The 18226-nt window shown below is 40.3% G+C and overlaps 1 protein-coding gene across 5 annotated transcripts in view; it reads left to right on the top strand.

Annotated features, from left to right (window-relative positions):
• Positions 1-17913, top strand: part of SCML2 (Scm polycomb group protein like 2) — a 66780-nt gene extending 48867 nt beyond the window's left edge. For all 5 annotated transcript variants that reach the window (XM_084506823.1, XM_084506821.1, XM_084506819.1 and 2 more), the window contains 7 exons: positions 1059-1194; positions 3139-3342; positions 7436-7618; positions 8709-8822; positions 13019-13300; positions 13973-14136; positions 15500-17913. In XM_084506823.1, coding sequence (XP_084362949.1) covers positions 1059-1194; positions 3139-3342; positions 7436-7618; positions 8709-8822; positions 13019-13300; positions 13973-14136; positions 15500-15625 — 1209 coding nt within the window. In that variant the 3' untranslated portion in view covers positions 15626-17913. The remainder of the gene's footprint in view (positions 1-1058; positions 1195-3138; positions 3343-7435; positions 7619-8708; positions 8823-13018; positions 13301-13972; positions 14137-15499) is intronic.
• The last annotated feature ends 313 nt before the right edge of the window (positions 17914-18226 follow it).

Here is an 18226-nt window from a genome sequence, read left to right as displayed (position 1 = left end):
TGGTTGCTGATAGGTGGAAGCTTCTCTTAGGGAACTGACTGATTTTTCTCTTAACTACAGAACAATGTCAGACCACCAGAGTCAGTCCAGAGTAGCCAGGTCTCCGCTGCCTTCAGCAGTGTCGAGACCTTGGGTAACCTCTTCCCTTCCTATTCTTTTGTGGTAGGTAAGAAAATGAGGACATAACCTGTTCTCAGGCAAAAATAAATGGTGTAGGAAGAGGTGAAGAACTATTTTCCAGTTAATTGCTTCTGTTATTTCTGTGCATTTTTCATAACACGTCAGAGCATGTTAGAAGTGCCTTTCTTATGTATATCTCTTTCCTAAATCCCAGCCCAAACCAAATTACAACACCATTTGCTTTTCCTCAGCTGGAAGGTAAGGCATGCTGACCAATTTCCAAGTCCTTGGGCTACGAGCTCTGGTTGTCTGTCATATGATAGGCTGCAAATAAGTTTGGTTTGGGAAAAGAAGAATGTTTTGGCAACCCATGTGACTGGATTATAACTACGGGTTTATTTGATATCTTGCGTCAAACACCCATTCCTGAAAGTGATTAGTTGAGAATTTCAGCCCGTTTGAAACAAGTTGAAGGAAAATGTAGATGCACTGTAAAGCTGACAGCTGAATTTGAATCAGGATTTATATGTGAATATGTACATGGCCCAGTTAATTTATTGGAGTTATGATAAACCCAGATGATTGGAAGAATATGGCCAGGAAAGTAATCCAAAACACCTCTTCTGTGATTCGTAAAATGTAGAAGGGTCATGAATGGATACATAAAAACTCATTGTTTTTCTGCTCCTTCTCAGGTAGAGGTGGGTTTCTTTTTAAGTCATTTGTCTTCTGCTATTTCACTCAAGTAGCTGTCAATGCAAATGAGCAATTTCTGGGCTTCCTTTCCTGGATTTCATCGTCTTTGCAGTGTGTGGTACTTCTGTAATAAGGAGCTACACACACTCCTAGTAGTATGATAACTGGTAGTAGAAAGGGTTAGTATACTACTTAAAAAGCATTAAACATTTTGACTTTTTTTTTTTTTTTTCTTGAAACAGAAAAAAATCTTCCCAGAACAACTGTCTTCTGCACCACCTTCTCCTCTTTCTTCTCCTGATGGGGACAGTGGCACTACACAGATACTTAAAGATGGAGTTAGTTTATCTGGTGCAACTGCAGCAGTTATATCCACAGGTAAAAGGAAAACAATAATGACATTTTCAGTGTGAAATTGCTTCCATTTCAAGAAAAATAGTTATGTCATTTTATGGAAAATACGCCATAAACTTATTACAGCAAATGATTACTTGCCTACTTTTTTTTTTTTTTTAAGGTATTTGTAGGTTGCTGTGCACAAGTAGTATGTAAATGCCTGCGTTATAGCAAGAAGTGGTGGAACAGAGAGACTTTTGGTAGATCTACTAGACCTGGCTAGTGCTAGACTAGTACAAACGAGACTAGTTTGTTTCTGTCTGAAAGGGAAACTGCGTGGTTCTTCCATGTCTGTCACGGTCCTCAATATATGAAAAGGGAGCAGATGTAGCTGAAGAACCAATATGATACTCAAGAATCATTCACACTTGACTATCAAAAAACAAAAGTGAGATTTTGTTTCTCTGTAGCCTTACATTAAAAAAGCAATTCCATTAAAACCAAGTTAAGGCGATCAGGGGAAGTAAGTCCCTCCTCCCCAAACAAGCAAAGTTAAGAGCAATGAAAAGTATCTTAAACAGGGTTGGCAAAACAAAAATAAGCTACTTAATGAGCGAACTCGTTGAGGAACCTGTAACCCTGTAATGAAACAATTTGTATGTTGTCAACTGAAATCTCAGAACTTTCTAAAAAGTCCATAAATTATGATAATTTTGTTTGGGGTACTTTTGACATTTAAAAACTGTTTTTACAATAGAAGTTGTCAGGCCCTTCTCAATCCCCGCTTCAGTGATGGATGAGGGGAAAATACCTATGTGTTTCCTAGGAACATAAACCTTGCAGGATTCAGTTGTTACTGAGATCAGACAGAAGATGTCACAAAAACTCTTTTTGCTGATTTGTATCTTTTTTTTTAATTCATACAAGGATGCATCCTCCAATATGAAGACATCAGAGAGTAAGCTGATATGCATGAAGATAGAAGATCATTGAAACACTTCACAGAAATGTTTCATTTTTAAAAGTGAAATGTTTTTAACTGAGCCCAAATAGCACTACAGTTAAGAGAACGTGGCAGCCTTTTGTATAGCGAATGCTTAGGTTGTCTGCTTAATCAGCACAGAAAGACATTTTTACTTTAAGCTATAATAGTGCCTTGGGTGCATCCTGGCCATATAATAGTCAAAAAGAATGAAAAATAAAAAATCTTCAATTATTTCTTTTCCTCTTATTTTTTTACAGTGTTGTTCATTTTGAAAGGTTTTCATAGTCCCTGTAAAAAGTATTTTCGAAAGTCCGGTTTGCTTCTGTGATAAGCTTTAAACCACCTCGCACAGTTTTCAGAGAAGTGTGTTCATTTTATTTAGCAGAGAAGGCCAAGCTGCAGTGTGGAAATCATACACGAGTGGTTTGGGGCTACTGAGGGTAGGGATGCTGGCCATCATACCTGCACGTGGCAATGCTGCCTGGGTGCTTCTGAACGGGCATCCATGGCAGGCATATGCCTTAGGGTTTGGTTTGTGGCAGCTTCTCAAATATGAGGGGGAAAAAAAAGGAAGCAATTTGCTAAGGCCAGCTTTTTAGAATTGATTTTTGGTACTTCAGAAGACTTGCCGGTAGTTTTTACTTTATTGGTACCTGGGTGTGAATAGAGATGAGTCAAAAGAAGAGCACAGATTGTGACGGCTTTGTTTCCTTGGCAGGGTAGAGAAGGGCTGTAGAGATCAGAGGGAAGCGGCTGTGGGACTGAGGCAGGAGAACCTCAACAGAAGGCAGAGAGAGAACTTGCTGCATGCTCAGAAAGTATGCATGCATGATGGTATGTGTGTTCCACTTTGGGCTGAGCGGTACATCTTGTCAGCAAGACTCAAACTGCAGAAACAGCTTGCAGTTCAGGCGTGTGAAACGTGTCTCTATTCTTCTGTGCGCACCAGCTGTGATTGAAGCAGAAGTACTCTACAGTTCACACGGCTCCTTCTTTTGCAGTGTGTGTTTATGTCAACAAGCATGGAAATTCTGGGCCTCACCTGGATAAGAAGAAACTTCAGCAGCTTCCAGATCACTTTGGGCCGGGTCCTGTCAATGTGGTACTTCAGCAGGCTGTACAGGCTTGTGTGGATTGTGCCTACCAGTCCAAGACCGTCTTTGGATTTCTGAAATCTGGCCATCACGGAGGGGAGATGATAACTGGTACGTGAAGACATTTGATTTCTGTTTCTTCGCAACAGGGGAAGGAACTGCAGGGAGTTCGTATCATTTTTGTAACGCATAAGCACAGTCAAGAGTATATACTTGGGAACTCTGTTATTAAGAGAGCACTGGTGGAGTGTAATTTATCTCAGCGTGGGCCGAGGATGTTCTGAACAATTCTTAAATTAGAATTCAGCAATAGAGAAGTTAAATTCCATGTACACTCTGCAGTTAGGTTCCTGTAAGTAGAGCTTGTGCACCTCATTTAACAGCTGCAGCCAAACATTTGTCAAGTAAGCTCAGTGCAAGGGAAATATCAGATTTATTAATTCAAGTCATTCGCATGATCTTATCCATACATAGTATTTGTGTTCTTAATGCCTTAAGCAAGTGGGTGAAAAGTTTCCAACTAATCTGTTTAGCTTCCAGGCAAGTGATTCCACATGTTAAATTTGCTGCTTCTTCCCTTCCCCCGTTCCCCAGTCTCTTAGGTCAGTGTTCATCCACCTATGTCCTCTATTAAGGAATAGGTTTATCTCTGCTACATATTAATGGCAGGTCTACAGATAAATTACCCATATATCTCAAACTGAATAGCTGCTGCTTGACGTTTTTTTTTCTTTCTGGGCTAGGAAATATTCTGCAGAGCAGTTAGCACATCAATTCATAATTCCATCACTGGTAGTAAAAAGACTTTGCATTACTTTAATCTCCTTACATTAACACCAGATGTGAAAGATGATTAGTGGGATACAGGTTTAATTAAATCCTCATAAAAGATGTTGCTGTCTAACGATATTTAAAACATAGCACCCTGACCTGCATGGAGCAGAACTTCAGTAGTCCTTGCCTATGTATCCCCATGAGTTTGTTCACAAAATGGGTGCTTTTTCTCTGCTGTGTAGTTCTTATTTATTTACATTCAAAAATTCTGTAGGAAAAGGAATTGCTGGGTTACACCAGGCTTCACTACAAGGCCTGGATTCAGTAGCCCTGCTCAGTAGCCCTGGAGTTGAGGAACCTGGCTCTGTAGATTGCTCCCGAAGCTCAGTCCTGCAGCTCACTCAGGTGTTAGAGCCACAAGACTCCAGTGAGTTTCTTGTGTTCTTGAGCTCCTGCCTTCCCATCAGCTTGTCAGGCAGGTCTCTGAAAAGCTGGGTGAACAAACACTTAAAACTCCGTGTCGTTTGATCAGAAATTTTCGTGTGATACATTTTGAGAAGCACAAAATGTGACTTAGGTTAATGTAGCACATTACAGCCGGCTGTGCTTGTGAGCATCATGGAAAGACAGAAAATAAACAGTAGAACAAAATGAGAGAATGAAATTGTTTTCTCGTAGAAATTTGTTTGAAAGTGTTTTTAGTGTAGGCTTTTTTCTTTTTTTTTCTTTTCTTGAGACTAGCAAGATAAATAATTTGTTGCATCAGAGGCTAAGCAAAGAAATCTAAATCTTCTGTGGACTCACAAACTTTAATGGCACGTATTGTATCTGCCATAGGAGGAAGCTGTATGCTGGGACATGGATAAAATAATCTTTCTGGAATATGTGTGAATAATTAGTGGGTTCTTTGGTTCAGCTGCCAGAGAAAATAATTGTTTTGAATGGAGTTGAATTTAGCTTTTTTCCCTCTTTTCTTACTCAAAACAGAAACACAAACCATTTTATTTTTGCTTGATGCATAAGGTTTCAATTCAGGCGAATGCAACTGAAAGGAAATTAGAGGCTTGATTAACAAGCCCACTCATGGTGGTAGTGTCAGCCTCTTTTTTTCCCCTTGTAGCTCTGAGACTGTGGCATTTGGTGGATGAAATAGTCTGAGTTTCAGATAAATCTTCTCAAGCAGAGAATTAAATCAGTCTCTTGGGTGATTTTCTTCACTATCAGACAAACACATTTGTCTGATAGTTTCGCTCTCAGCCTTTCTCCTAGCTTTCTGTTTAAAACATGCCTACACAATGGAAAGTAAAGAAATGCGAATGACTTTTCATCCCATGGGCTGGGATTGCACAAACAAGCTCCATTCCCTCTTTATTTGTCGTTAAATGCCGAGGTTATTGCACCTCGGAAGTACTCCTTTTTATTTTCAGCCCTGGCATTTATCTAGGAAGTAAGAAGCATGTGCTGTATCCCCGAGCAGAGCCGTGTGGATCTGGATCCCTCTCCTTTGCTTGGAGTTCCTGTGGTTGCCCTCGGGGGTTTGGAGTAGGAGGGAGCTGTGTTTGCACTGACTGAACCCTTACTTGTGGATTTTTCCCGTGGTCTGCCTTGTTGGGGCGGTCAGATGGCTTCGGATGTTTCTTGCTTTATCCTCTTGACAACTCAAAGATAATATTGTTCTTTTCAATGCTTCTTTTCAAAATGAGACATTAAGATGTGGAGAACAAGTGATTTCCCCAAGGCCATATAAGACTACCTGTAAGGCTATTATAAAGTGTTTTAAATTGTGGCTGGAGCTGACAGCACTACCTCGCAGTAAATACACGGAGAGCAGCCTGTGCTAGGTCTCACAGCCCATTTGCTCTCCAAACGGGTCGAGCTGCAAGCAGAAATATGTCAGCAGAGACCCCTTCCCCAAGCAGGAGGTAGGGAGACTCATGGCTGAGCCACATGTGTGTCAGTAGGATTTCATCTCAGCATTGGAGACTGGAAAAAATGAATGGGCTACGGAAACCTGCGGGTCCGGGGCTTGTCCCTGTGGTACTGACTCTTAAATTTTAGGCACTTGTGTTGGGTCATGAAAGCAGACAGGAGGTAGCACATTATTGTTGATGCTCACCCGTGTTCTCCCATTAATTCTAATCATAAGCTTGCTTATGTTAGCAGTGTAAGTCACACTTGTGATTTCCTAAGGAAGCCTAAAATATGCTAAAGCTTGGGCGTTTTCTTTATTTTTCCCTATGTTATCGCCTCTTCTGTAACACAGTATGGAAATGTCCCTTGCCTCAGATCTGTAACTAAAGATTTCCTTGTCATTTCTGTTTTTTTGTGTTTTTTTTTTTTTTTTTTTTTTGTGTTTTTTTTTTTGGTTCATTTTTGAAAGTGCATCTGCCACCAACAAAACGTGATCCTCTACAGTTCTGCTTGTCATTTGGAAACTCGTGCTAAAAACAGAAAGCTGCTTGATAGGCTGAAAACCCAAGAAGACAAATCGATGCATAAACCTGGTGTCTATGCTACTTCTTCGCAACCCTAAGCATAAGTTACAAGTCTGGTCCTGTTTCGCTGTAATGTCTGCCTAATCAGAAATAACTACATCCAGCTAATGTAATGGTGATCGTTTATCTGTGTACCGGTGGTGCTTGCAAGATTCAGTCCTTCCGAATCTTACCAACTGTCACAGAAGAGGCAAATACCATTAACAACATCAGTCTGAATGTTTGGGGGATGAGGAAGGAAGTCAACGAATAAAAGACGCTGGCACATGTCCAATCTCTTCGTAATTGCTCATTCGAGCCTGTTGTTGTGGTGTCTCTGCCACCTTGCTCCTGTTGAAATAAATGGGAGCCTGACCGTTGCAGCACTGACAGCAGGACAGATTTCTCCAATGGTAAAAGATCAAATGGCAAAACAGCTTCTGCAGTCAGAATTTCAGTGGCAATGGATGCCAGCATAATACCCCAACTAAGCTCAGTTCAGTTAGAAATGTTAAAAAAAAATAAATAAATAAATAAAAAAAATTAAAATCTCTTGCTTCCTGCCTTTTTGTTTTTTTTGTTGTTGTTTTTTTTTTTTTTTTCCCAGCAAAAAACTGCAATGGGTCTTTTCTATGTTTTCTCCTGCAAATAGGTGGTGCAGAGGTTACTGCTGTATAAAGCAGACAATAGAAATTACCCGTAAGGTTTCGTTTTGTTATGCTGGTGTGAATCCAGAGTTATTTTATTAACGTAAGTTCCCATAGAGCAAATTTAAAGTGGCGTGGATCCAACAGAAGGTCGAATCAGTCCTTTGGAGATAAATTTGTTAAATATCAGAACGATTGTTTACTCCTCTCATGTCTTGCATTGTTTAAATCAAAGCTCCTTTCCTTGGTGGTGTTTTGTTATACTTCATGATGCTTGGGGGATGTTTGACATCGTCTTCTTGTTCACAGCTTCCTTTGATGGGGAGAAGCACGCCATCAATCTTCCTTCTGTAAACAGCGCATCGTTTGTCCTACGTTTCTTGGAAAAACTCTGCCACAGTCTGCAGTGTGATAATCTTTTCAGTAGCCAGCCCTTCAGCCCTTACATGGGATGTGCGCATAGCCCTACGGAGTATGACAGGAACAAACCAGGTACTATTAAGCAGCTCTTATTTTCAGGTTCTGTTGTCTTTGAGAAGCGTGGTGACTTTGTGGAATTTAACATTTTCATCTGCCTTGCTCTAACTTGAATTGTTCAGTTTGTGGTGAATTCGTTCCAGAGTGCACGTGCTTTGACAGGTTGAGATAGCTCATACCACATGTGCAGAAATCATTTTGTTCAGCAAATTCTTCCTTGCAGTCAAACCAGGAAACATATGCATGTTGTATGTATCACTGGGCCGCTACTAAGAGAACAAGCTCAAAACCTCACATTTCATCTGTTCAATTTCTGTTTGAATCATAAAATAAGCTTACAGAAAAACACTCACTGTCTCATAAGAAGGGGCTTGCTCTGACAGGTGATACAGTTCAGCCCATCCCATAACAGGAAGAAGTCCTTTCTTCCATCTTCATTCGTCTTGCTCAGTGGCAGCTCCAAAATTTTAAATTCCTCAACATACTGTCTGGTCTTCTAGCAGAGAAGGTGGGTTTTGCAGGTGGCTGCTTCTGATATTATATATCAGCCCAGTATCTTTCTCTGCTACACCAGGAGTGTAGAGAGAGTGAGAGGGAAATGGCTTGTGCAAGATCTCCCATCAGGTGGTTTGCAGTGCCTGGTATTACAAATCCCAGCCCGAGGGTTATCAGGAGCTGTAGCTGAGAAAACTTTGACATCAGTGCAATTTCACAAGATTCATATCGGGGATGAAGCTTCCTCACAGCTGTCTGGTAGCTGAGTCTGACTTCTAGGAGCTGCTTTAGAAAAAAAAAATACTCTTTTTTTTTTTTTTTTTTTCTCCAATGGAGAAATTGGATTTGTTTCAGCCTGTCAGATGAAAGTCATTTGTTTTAACACTTGTCAGAAAAGTAGCCAAGGTCAAGGTAGTTTGGATGATGACAATATAAACTAAGCTGTTATTTCATCTTTGAAGGTTTGTATTGAAATGGCTGAGTTTGTGTGACATAAGAAACTGGTCTGTAACCTGGCGAATGCCTGATGTATGTTTTTGCTTTTGTCCTTTTACTTTCCCTGTGAGCGTTTTATGCCAGAATAAATAGGTGGTGACTTTCCTCTTCACAGCAAAAGAAGAAATACCTGAAAACAGAAGTGCGAAACGATACTCTCAGGACTCTCCACCGTATACTGCTCCCCTTTCCCCTAAACTTCCCAGGAATGATGCTCATCCATCTGAAGGTAGTTACGTTGTATTGGTATTATATATGAGGATTACCTGTGATTTCAGTACTTCCAGTCAAAATGGACCGAGTACAACACATGTGTCTAGTTTGTCTGTAGCCCTTGACAGGCCAGGGTGGAAGTGTATTAATTATTGACCGGTGGCACAGATTTTGTGCTTATGGAAGATCTGCTGCAAGTTCAAGAAGTCCTCCTCTTCAACATGCTTGCATTTTTCATGAAGTCACCCAGGCAAATAGGTGATGTATGAAGCCTCCTGCTTCTTGTATGGCAATTTAGTAGAAAACCAATTGCCTTGAAATGGATTAGGAGATAAATTAGAAGCAACTCTAATAACTCTGGGCTCGAGCCAACAGGTGAGTAAGGGTGCATTTTGATGATACGATTAAGCTCCATTTATGGCTGGCTGCCACGGAAAGCTGTGCTGATCCTGCTTTCCTCACCTCCTTGTCCTTGTAGCGGGCCCCACGTCTCCCTGACTGGGTGGCAAGCTGAGCCCGTGACCCAAAGCACAGAAAACATTTTGGTGAAGCCAAGAGTCTGTGCAGTTTTCTTCTCAGGACTGACTCCGTGTGGATGCAGATGAGCGCAGGGAAGAGTTGGATAAAATGCAGCCGTGGCAAGGGGAGCAGAGCAGCCCGCCCCGTGGCAGCTAGCTGTTAGGATGCTCCGGCTCCGGGACAAATAGTGCCTTTGCCTGCCCCACAGCAGAGCTGCAGTAACTGAGCATGCACCCACTCTTCGTCTGCCTCAGATGTGAGGTGAAGCATGCTGGTTTAAACCTCAGTGAGAGATCTGTGAGGGAATGGTCTTATTCCCCTTTTGTTACTTAACTAGTTAAGTCATAGTAACTTGTTGATGTGACTCATCCCATCTGATCCATGCTTTCTGTTGCTGCAGTATATTGGGATATTATTGCCAAAGGCTTTTTTGAAGCCAGATAGAGATGAGCTCTTTGCTTCTTCATATTCTTTTTTCTCTTTTTTTCTTTTCTTTTTTTTTTTTTTTGGAGGTTCTGGGGTCCTTTTGTAGTTATTAGCCTCAGCGTGGGCAGAAGGATCTCTTTTTCTGTGCAGATTAGAAAGTCATAGGACTTCAGTTAAAGCAGGAAAGGAAATCAAATTAAAATGTTCAAAGTGATAGTTCAGTAAGAGTCACCATTTCAAATGTACAGTAACAGCGGCAGTACAGAAATTAACAGTCAATGCAGAACTGTACCTTTCCTGAAGGAATACTGGGTTAGTTGAACAATATCTATGCAATTAAATCAGGCATTTCTGGTAGGTGACTTCAGGAATAAGTGTAGAGCATTTAATTCGACTGAAATAGAGTTGTTTTAATTGGACAAAGCAAGCGTTTTGAGTTAGAGCTGCATTCTCTTGTAAGAAAGCTCCCTCAAAGAAAGCCATCATGCATGTACTGCTTTTTATGCCTCGTGGAGTAGTTCAGTACTGGATCCCTTTTATAGATGAAGTTAATGTATTCCTTAAAATGCATTTTAAAATCAGTAATTCATTACAAAGTGCAGTTACCTGGGGTAAAAACAAAAATAAAGAAAGTTTTGCCATGGTTTCAGAAGTTTGAGTTTGCACTCTGTGTGTTTCAAGAGGCAAAGTATTCTCTAGTGTTGTGTGTTTCCCATTAGGGCAGTGTCCTCTGCTGAAAATCTGGAGGTAATTTCATAGCGGTCAGTCATGGGCTGGTTAGCAAGAAGGATCTGCCCCTGAAAAGTTCTGGCTCTATTGAGACATAGCCGTCTTGAAAGAGCTGTTTTGAAATATCATTTGAACGCAAAATGGAATAATTGTGGGAAAGGGTCTTTCAAACAGCTCGTTTTCCTTCTGATCTGCTCAGGGATATGTTCTGCAGATTTTGCTGTCTTTTCTGCTCACTAACAGTTTCTTCTCAAAGTTTTGAAAGATAAGGGAGAGGAAAGAGAAATAACCCGGTCTCCCTCCCCTTGGAAACAGAGTGTTCCTAGCACTGCAGCCAGTTACATCACGCAGTTATGTATGGCAGAACAACTGACTTCCTATTCCCGGAGGAGCTTCAAGAAAACAAAACGTCCAATTCCTGCTAAGGCCTTCAGTCCTAAACACTCTATTGTCATCCTTACAATTGAAACATAAGGCCATAACGCCTTTTATTAGCTTTTTATTAATTTATCCACAGATCAGGCATTCTGCAGTGGAACCTCCCATGAAACAGGAAAAAAAATAAAACAATTTGCTTTCCATACCATTGTTACACACATCTGGTCAAAATGTTGAGGTAGGAAAATTGTCATTCGTTGCTGCGTTGTTGGCAAGGCTCCGTGTGTCAGACAGCAATCCTGAATCAGCTGTCAAGCCAGTTGACCGCTTCTTCAACGAGACTGCAGCTGGGTTTTGCTCGTAGAGAAGCTGGGTGGATGGAGAGGGAGTGGAGTGGGTGGCGTAGCTGCCAGGCACAAGCACCTGCTGTAAAAGATGATTGCCCCCTGCAACATGCCAGCATTCCCACCTTCTGAAATCCACGTCTGTGTGTTCTGCTGAACCTTAGACACCTTCGTGTTGCTTTGCTGTAGCTAATTGAAATATCAACTCTGCCTTTCGGTCTTTGACTGAGGTTCCTGTTAGTGTTCTCGTTTCCTACTGATCTAATGTTCTCTTGGTTTCCTCTAATTTTACAGTGCTTATCATTGACTGCATCTGTTATTCTCTTGGAAATTGTGTAGGAAGATGGCTTTTGGTTTCATTTTGGCAAGTTGCTGCAGCTACTTCAAGCTGACAAATGTAAAGGGGTTTGTTTTCTTTGAAAACCTCAGTATCCGCTGCTCTGCTTTTCTGATACAGATCTAACAAACTATAAAGTATGCAGTGGTGGTTTTGGGGCTTGGGTACTTAAAGGCTTCTTTATGCCACAACTATCAAGTTTATTGAAAGATGTTACATCATCTTGTAGATCTTGCTGTGCTGAGTTCTCTAAGCAGGGAGCTGATGTTCTCATTATCCTTGCCCCCCTTTGGGATTATGTTGTCTGAAGAACATTACTGCAAAACACACTTAATGTTCTTCACTAAACTTTTAAGCAGGTTTCAGGAGAGAGAACCTAAGGCCTCATGGAGCAAGTTAAACATGCTTGAGAAGCTCAGTCTGGTGTTGTTGGCTTTTGTTTTTTTTATTTTAGTTTGGTTGATTTTTCTTTCTTGTTTGTTTAAGAAAAATGCTCTTCCTTTAGCTTTAATCCTGGTATGTTCCCAGCAAATGGTTGAAAGTTGCCATATAAGAAGAGTAATAAGGAGTATATTTTAGGAACTTGTTTTCGCAGATTGTACCAGTTATCCCAAAGAATATGCTACTCCACTAGCATATGTTTTATAACTTTGCTAAGAGTAATTTTCAAGATGGTATTGCGGGGTTTACACTTCTGTGAACCTGTTAGCTATATTTTCCAGCTCTTAGCTCTCCTGCCAAAGCAGCATTTGTTTCATACAGATTTTTACATCATGCTTCCAACTTCTTTCTCAGGCTAGATGTTGGCCTGGTGCAAATGGAGATGAGTCATACGAGGGCTCGAGAATGGAGTGGTGCTCTCACTGGTTTCTAACTACACACCAATACAGCATCGTGGTCAGGGTGCATTGTGTTAGCGTGCATCTGGGATTCACTGCCTTCTGTAGCTTTGCGTGTAATTTGTTCAATTTTTATTGATGGCTGCTGTCTCTGGACATGTTGGGATCTACAGATGATAATTGTCCACTTGTTTATTAAGTTATTGATAGAAGTTTTTGTTTATATTAAAAAAAAAAAAAAAAAGATCATGGAAATGCTTGCTGAGGTTGCGTATGTATTAATGCTAACATCAGGGCAATTTAAAATTAAAAACCAATCCTTATGTCCCTGCCCTGTTGGTAATATTTAACAAATACATGTGAAATAATTTATGGAAGGCTGTCTCAAACTTTACATGTTAGATTTATTTATTTATTTATTTATTTATTTATGTAGTAAGGGCCCAGTGATTACTCAAGGAAGAGGTCAACTGGTCAACTATTCTGCAGTAGTGCTTTCCTCACAGGAGATTCATTACCAGGCTTGGAACCTGTAGTTATCTTCAGGAGAACATAGCAAGGATTTAAATAACAGAGTTAAAAAGCCCATCTTTTTGAACCGATCAATGCTTTTTTTTCCTTTTTTTTTCTTTTCCTGTAGCGGAAACGTTACCCATAGAAGAAAACAGCACTTCCAAAGAGCATCGCTTTTCTGAGGACTCTATGGATTCTGCACTTAATTCAGTAAATCCTTCCAGCCCGACCTGTCGAAATTCCACTGAATATCGTTCTTCAGGGAGCACAGCATATTACAGAAATTCCTTTCAGCCAGTGACTGCTACCTCAAATTCAGCCCCTGTCCTGCGCCGGCTCTCCTTGAGCTCTGCTGGGAACAGTAGTTTCTATGAAGTCAGTAGGAATCGAATACAGAGGAGGATTGAAGGTATGCTCTATGCCTAGGCTTTCCAAAGCATATAGCAGCTTTTATTAACATACAAAGTCCGTGAGTTATGAATAAAGAAGTTCTTTGCCATAGAAAATAGGTTGCGTATGGATTGAGATGTTGTGCTGTTGCCAAGCACGTCAGGCTTGTTAACCTAAGTTCAAATGCAGAACCTAAGCCTGTTAGAACTAACGCTGTGGTGCAAGCCAGAGGGGTCTTGTCTGCTGCACTTTCCTCAAACTAGACTGGGCAGTGCTAGTTACGTGCAACTCACTTCCTGAGCATTTTTATCAGCCATTGCTGTGTTGCTGAAATATGGAGATAGGGTTTCCTCCTGTCCCTGTCTGCACAGTTCAGCTTGCATTTGCCACGTTCCCAAATACCAGCATCGTAGGACCCAGGAACCAAATATGAGTAAAAGTAATCCCTCTAGGTATGTCATCATGCTAATGTTTATGCTGCTGTTATGCAGTTGTATAAGGTATTTAAAGACAAATGGAACAATTCAGTATTACTTGGGGGAAAATAAAACATCCTTCATCTTAATATATGGCAAAGAATGAATAATAAAAGCCTGTTGTTAATAGTAAGAATGCCTTATGTGAAATGAAAGGTGTTTTCCCTGTAAAGACTAGTGATACTTCTTCCTTTCACACTATTTTATCCTGAAAGCTGCAAGTTCCACAACTGGACCGGACCTGAATTCGCTAAAAAGGGAACCTTCAAGAATGTTGAATAAGGATCCTTCCACCTGGTCGATAGAGGAAGTGATGCGCTTTGTGAAAGAGGCTGATCCGCAGGCTCTAGCTCCACACGCAGAACTCTTTAGGAGACATGTATGACGCATATCCATTCTGTTCTAGTAGATCTTGTCTATCACACTAATCTCTTAGAATACAGCTTTCATTTCTGTCACTGGGTTTGCAAGTGAAGGTAGAACAGACTCTACTCACTTGTATAACAGAAGGAGGCTGAAAAAATATTTTTCTGCCTGAAACTCCTCATGTAGTGTTTTGGTCTGTTTCGTAGACTGGTTATCCCAAAGTAAGAGAAGCTTTACCTGGTTACCTTTGCACTTGGTCATTAATACTAAAATTCAGAGGTTGAATTGAAATGTTTAATTTGTCAAGCTTGCTTTGTTTTGCCAAGCAATGCATAGAGTTTCCTAGGATCTAACAAGATGTTGTATTTAGAGAGAGAAACTCCTAAGTGTTGGTTTCTGTTGCTTTTGGTCTCCCCTTTTCCTTCTTCTCCCTGTGCTTTTCTATGGCAGGTAGCTCAGCAAAGAGCTGCTTTCTTATTTCATTTTATATGTAGCCCTCCAAAACGAAGTTGGCTTTCTCGTTAGTGGTATTTCCCCCTTGTTCTGCGCTGGCTCTTACTAACAGATAAATTTCACATTAAGCTGAATTGAAAGGAAAATTCAAAGTCACTTTTTACAGAACTTCCTGTCTTATGTGCTAGTTATTCTTAGTTGTATAGCAAGACCAAATGTCACTTGCTTTGTCGGGTTTATGTTTAAAAAAAAAAAAGACAGAGTGGTTTTCTTTATGGCGTTTTAGGGAACTAATTGCCTGTCTACGGTATGTAATGCTACTAAGAGCTTGGGACTGCTATATTTCAGCAGCTTCTCAACCAGGCAGTTGCAATCTGCCTGAGTTGTCCTCGGTCTTGATCCTAACAATCTGTCTGCCTTAACCTGGATGTGGATCTGTCTTATTTCACGGATTCAGATGGTTTGTAACCCCTTCCTCTGCGTGACTATTTGCATGCACCCGCCAGAACCCTCCCACAGCTGTGTTCAAGGTTCAGTGCAAGGCCTCAGTGCTTGGATCATTTAATCTCCAACTGCACAGACCTTCCTTTGCAGCTTTTTTTTCTTTCCTTGACCTATTCTTTTTTTTTTTTCTTCCTCTTTTTCCCAGCTAGTACTTACTTTTGCAGGCTGTTTGGTCAGTTTTTTACTTACTGTAATATTGTTTAGCATCTCACATGCCTTAGTCTTACCGTAAAAATACTGAAATAAATTTCCCTTCGGTGGCCAGGTGTAAATATCAAAGTACTGCACTAAGTTACTGCCTTATAAATGGTAGATACATTTTTACTGCAGTAGAAACAAATGCGATGTACTTTCCGGTGTCACCATGCAGATTGTTAAAGCAGTTGTGTGTTGTTGTGTTTGTTCTCTTCCTTCTGCAGGAAATTGATGGGAAGGCACTACTGTTACTGAGGAGTGATATGATAATGAAATATATGGGACTGAAGCTGGGGCCTGCCCTAAAGTTGTGCTACCACATTGAAAGACTTAAACAAGGAAAGTACTAGCCGATGGGGATACCACAAAGGGTGTGTTCACATCACACTAAGCTCTCAGGTTAACAGCCATCACCTTTATTTAAAAGTGTTTTGTTGCAGAAATCATCTGTATTTTTTGAAGGCTCTCTCAAAATGTGAAGACGTCTAGGATAAAGAGGGGAAAAAGAAAATCTGTATTACATTCCAGTATTTTGTGAACTGTTTCAGAAGGTTTGCAGGGAAGGACTGGACTGCTGGTCACACTGGCTGGGGAGCAGGTTGGTAACAGTGCTGAAAAGCACAGTTATTCTCTGTTGCAGACTCCAGCCAATGCATTTGTATTCGGAACCAAAACAGCTGAATCCCAAAGGAAGAAAAAAACAAAAACAGCATCAGGTGTTAATAATTTTTACAGGGGTGGCTGTAAACTTTTACATTGCGAGGAAAATGTAAAAGAGAAGATCTCATCTCAGTAGTAACTGCTGTGCCTGGTCCTCCAGCAGAGTCATACTCAGCTAGGTTTTTCTTCATAGATTTCCATAAAGGGAATAGCCATATGAACAGGTCGGGGGGGAGGGAAGCGTTGTGGAGAAGAGGGTTTAATACAAATATAAGCTTTTATAAAGTGTGATTATTGGTCCTTTGGAAAGTTACAAGGACAAATGGACAGTGTGTTGTCAATCTATGCCGGCGATCATAGTTCTGTTTTGTGGAAGATCATATTGGCTGTATAAACAGCCAGTTCTGCGACCGACAGCTTCGACTGGAACAACGCATCCACCTTATAAACATTCCATCTTTTTGCTAAGTTTGGCATGGATGTGTGTGTTCATGCTTTTATATATACACGTGTATGTGTCAGGGAAATGCATACTATATGTATATGAAAATACACATGCACACTGTACATACGTGTTCAGTCTTTAATGTACTTTGCACTGTGCCAGAGAGAACTGTACGATTTCTTGTTTGTTTGTTTTTTACCAGTAATTTCGGTCACGTTCTACTTTCATATTCATTAGCACCTGTTTAATTTGTTGTCCGCTCTTGGAGTCAGAAGGTGACAAACAATCAAAGGGTGGATTTACTCCTGCAGGCAAAATCCCTGTACTATGCAATACTCCTGGTTAGTCATCACTGAACTCTGAGCCACGTATGCTGGTGTATTTCTGAAAACACTTGTTTGGTTCTGATGTTTTGGGCTTATATTTCCTTTCAGGAAGTGCTACTATGTAATTGATAAGCCTGTTTAAGGTAAAATTGATGCTGTTTGTGTAAGCTACAAGAACCAGTGGTGATAATGAACCAGTTTGTTGTCACTGCCGACTGTAATATACATCAGGGATAAGAAAATGTACTTTCTGTGTAGGAAACTGAATGTACTGTATGTAATAGTGCAAGTGATGAAAGCTATTTGCTAAGGAAGATGTAGTCCTAAATTGGTAGGTTTTATTATATTTCTTATTGCCTTTTTATATGAAACTATATAGTAAAAATGTATTTTTTACGAATCCTTTTGCTGAAAATGCCTTGTTGTACCAATACTCTGATACTCCTCAGGTTTCAGCAGAGATACTGCTGCAAAATAACATTTTTTGTAGCTTGTCTGAGAATTTTGTTAGTTTAAGTGACTGCAATGCAATTTTAATTTAGCAAGTCGTTTGGGCTTCCAGGCTTGTTTTTATTATTCCATCATTAGACATTTGACACTAAAGGTTATCTCTATTGATTTGTTTTGCATATCTTTTGTGGTGCGTGTATGCTTAGATGAATAATACAAGCACGCTCTTTGTAGTAAGAAAAGGTCAGAGCATTGATTGGAGAAAGCATATTTTCTCTTTGTGTTCGGAAAATATTGACTTGATCGTTGGTAAAACCCTATGAAAGTTATAGTTACACTGTGAGGAAAACATAATGCCCCACATGTGGAGCATAGCGTTTAAAACTTACTTCTTCTGTGCTTTCTTATGCTGAATTTCAGAGTTCTTTAGCTTAAAAGAAGTACTGCTCATGCAGTTTAACCGAAAACAGTTTTAATTTTTTAACTGCTATTGGCATAGGAGAAAGAAAGATGTTTCAAATTTCCCTCTGAGGTTTTTGTACATGGTACTATGATGGGTATAAATATTTGTTCGAGGCTCTGTGTGCGCCCAGGTGCGCAGGGCTTACTGTGAAGTTACAGTACCAGGGTTTCACCCTGCGCTACACCGGGTGAGATTCATGCTTTCAAAATGTTGCAGCAGAATATATTTTTTATTCTTTATTTTCCATGGGATGTTCTTCTCTGTAAACAGCAATAAAATAGTTTGTTCATTGTTGCCTGCTTTGTTTTATGTGTAAGCACCATCTGTGTGCAGGGGTAGCTGTCGTACCTGGCAGTTCGTGACAGCATCTGATGGGAGGAAGCTTTAATCAGAAGGATGAAATTATTCCAACATAGTTTATCTGAAACAATTAATTTGAATTTGGGTTGGTCTGTGCTTTCAAAATAACAATTCAGGAATATATTCAACTATTTAGGTTTGAATATAGTATATGGCTGCTTAGAGTTTACCGAATTCTCATAGAAATCACTAAGGGGAAGAGACTCCTAAAAATGAGTTTGTCCTGTGTTCAGGTGAAGATCCAAAC

The sequence above is a fragment of the Aythya ferina genome (genome assembly GCF_964211825.1).
Source record: "Aythya ferina genome assembly, chromosome: 1".
NCBI lineage: Eukaryota > Metazoa > Chordata > Aves > Anseriformes > Anatidae > Aythya > Aythya ferina.
Note: the sequence above shows the minus strand (reverse complement) of the source record. Positions and strands in the feature narration are given on the sequence as shown.